Source organism: Hyposmocoma kahamanoa, unplaced genomic scaffold (assembly GCF_003589595.1).
Source record: "Hyposmocoma kahamanoa isolate Upper Pololo Valley unplaced genomic scaffold, ASM358959v1 65, whole genome shotgun sequence".
Taxonomy (NCBI): Eukaryota; Metazoa; Arthropoda; class Insecta; order Lepidoptera; family Cosmopterigidae; genus Hyposmocoma; species Hyposmocoma kahamanoa.
This window is the reverse complement of record NW_020653853.1, coordinates 3,989,366-3,991,257: the sequence shown is the minus strand read 5'-3', so window position 1 is coordinate 3,991,257 and position 1,892 is coordinate 3,989,366. Positions and strand designations below refer to the sequence as shown.

The 1,892-nt window shown below is 36.3% G+C and overlaps 1 protein-coding gene across 1 annotated transcript in view; it reads right to left on the bottom strand.

The window, feature by feature from the left end:
* Positions 1 to 1,892, bottom strand: part of LOC113231329 (GMP synthase [glutamine-hydrolyzing]) — a 23,398-nt gene that overhangs the window by 3,877 nt on the left and 17,629 nt on the right. Inside the window, exons 10-11 of the mRNA XM_026465610.1 lie at positions 1,214 to 1,348; positions 517 to 688 (exon numbers count right to left, since the gene is read on the bottom strand). Coding sequence (XP_026321395.1) covers positions 517 to 688; positions 1,214 to 1,348 — 307 coding nt within the window. The remainder of the gene's footprint in view (positions 1 to 516; positions 689 to 1,213; positions 1,349 to 1,892) is intronic.

The window sequence follows — 1,892 nt, the reverse complement described above, 5'->3', positions numbered from 1 at the left end:
CGTGAGGTCCGTTGGTTCGTTCCGTGGCTTAGTTGGTATAGCGTCTGCCACGGTATGCAAGAAGACGTCGGTTCGAATCCGACCGGATCGAAGGAATTTTTTCTGAGTGTTTTTTCTGATTTTATAATTCTTTTCTGTTTATTTTAGATTAAATACATTGTAAGATATTTAAATTATTATTAATATTAAAACAATCCCAATGTAACGTAATATACCATTGTCAAAATTAATTTAATGAAATCGTAATAGGGTCGCCACAGGACAGGCTCTGCCTAGTGTGGGACCAATGCAACCGTGCATAGTGCTCTTAGGCATGACATCAAGTTTGCAATGAATATATTTGTTAAAATAGAATGTCAATTTAGCATAAGCTTATTTGTTATATTATTATTATTTTGGAAATCTTGTCATACTGCTCTTTGTACTTGTGATGTCAAATATATATATATATATATATATTATTATCTCAAATATAAACAAATAAATAGAGTGTAAAAAGTTAAAGTAAGTGCGTACCTTGCACCCCGACGGAACGCATCGGCAGCAACGTGGCGGCGACAGGGGCCTTGGACGAGATGCGCTTGAGTTCGGCCTGCTCGGCCGCGCCCGTTGCGCCTGTCACGCGACCCAGCAACGCGTGCGACTTCTGGCACATCGACGCGTACTCCACCATTATCTTCACGATCACCTGTTGACAAATATACAATACCTGTTTAGCAGTGGCAATAACCTTTATCGATGTATAATATTATCTGAGGCCAGCGAAAAAAGTAAAAAGACCAGGAATTACTTTGACAAGATTCTAGAGATGTAAAACTCATAACCTAATTGTACAAATAATATAAGTAATGTAACTGTGATTAATGTGTACCGTTTTTATCCAGGTACCATATACAATACCGAACAATACAAAGAAAAATTAATTCGATCTGACTTCATTGCCCCGGCGGTTATAGTCCAGTCAGATCAATAACAATAAAGTATTAGGAGTATTAAAAAAAAATACACGTATACCACAATGGTAAAAACATCACAACATTCAATAAAATAATATATAATTTTGTTTTGTGGCACATTGTATTTACGTACATACATAACATTTATATACGTAATAAAACATCACGGGATCTGTAAATATCATGTGCCAGTATCTCAAATATTGCATATAGCGTCTTAACCTATAGCTGCAATCCACGTTGCATGATTTACATACCTGTGTCTCCGAGAAGTCTCTCTCGGCGTAAGGCTCTTCCTGACAGAGAACTCTCACAGCCAGTCCCGGTCCAGGGAACGGTTGTCGTTCTACTAAAGCTGCCGGTAGACCTAGCTCCAATCCTAAAGCGCGAACCTTAGAAAACATTCATATTATCATCAGTTTTCATAACTTTATTGGTATCAAAGTCGTTATAATAATGGCATAAAAATGTGATTGATACTGTGCCCTCAATAGAAAAAATGGCACAACTAACATTTACTTGGTACTTGGTGTAACGGGCTGGTGTCCGCAACTCGACGACAAGGCGCCTATTTTGCGTACATTTTTATCAAAATTGTTACCCACATACATATTCCCGATCAGGAGAAAAGTCAATTTAACTATTTTTTTTTGTAGAAATATGTCTCAATAGTTGTTGAATATACATCCAGCTCTAAGAGCATTTTGACTTGACTACAATAATCAATTTTTTTTTACTAGAATAAGTAATATTTGTCGTTTATTATGTGAAAAACACTATATATTATGATATATTCATAGTCAATATCGCAGTAATCACTGAACTCGAATACCAATTCTCGCACTCAAAACGGTTCGAACCGATTTGTATGATAATCGTATGAACTTGAAAAAATGTCATACGAGATCGTGTTTAGACAAGTCGAAAATTTTAAGC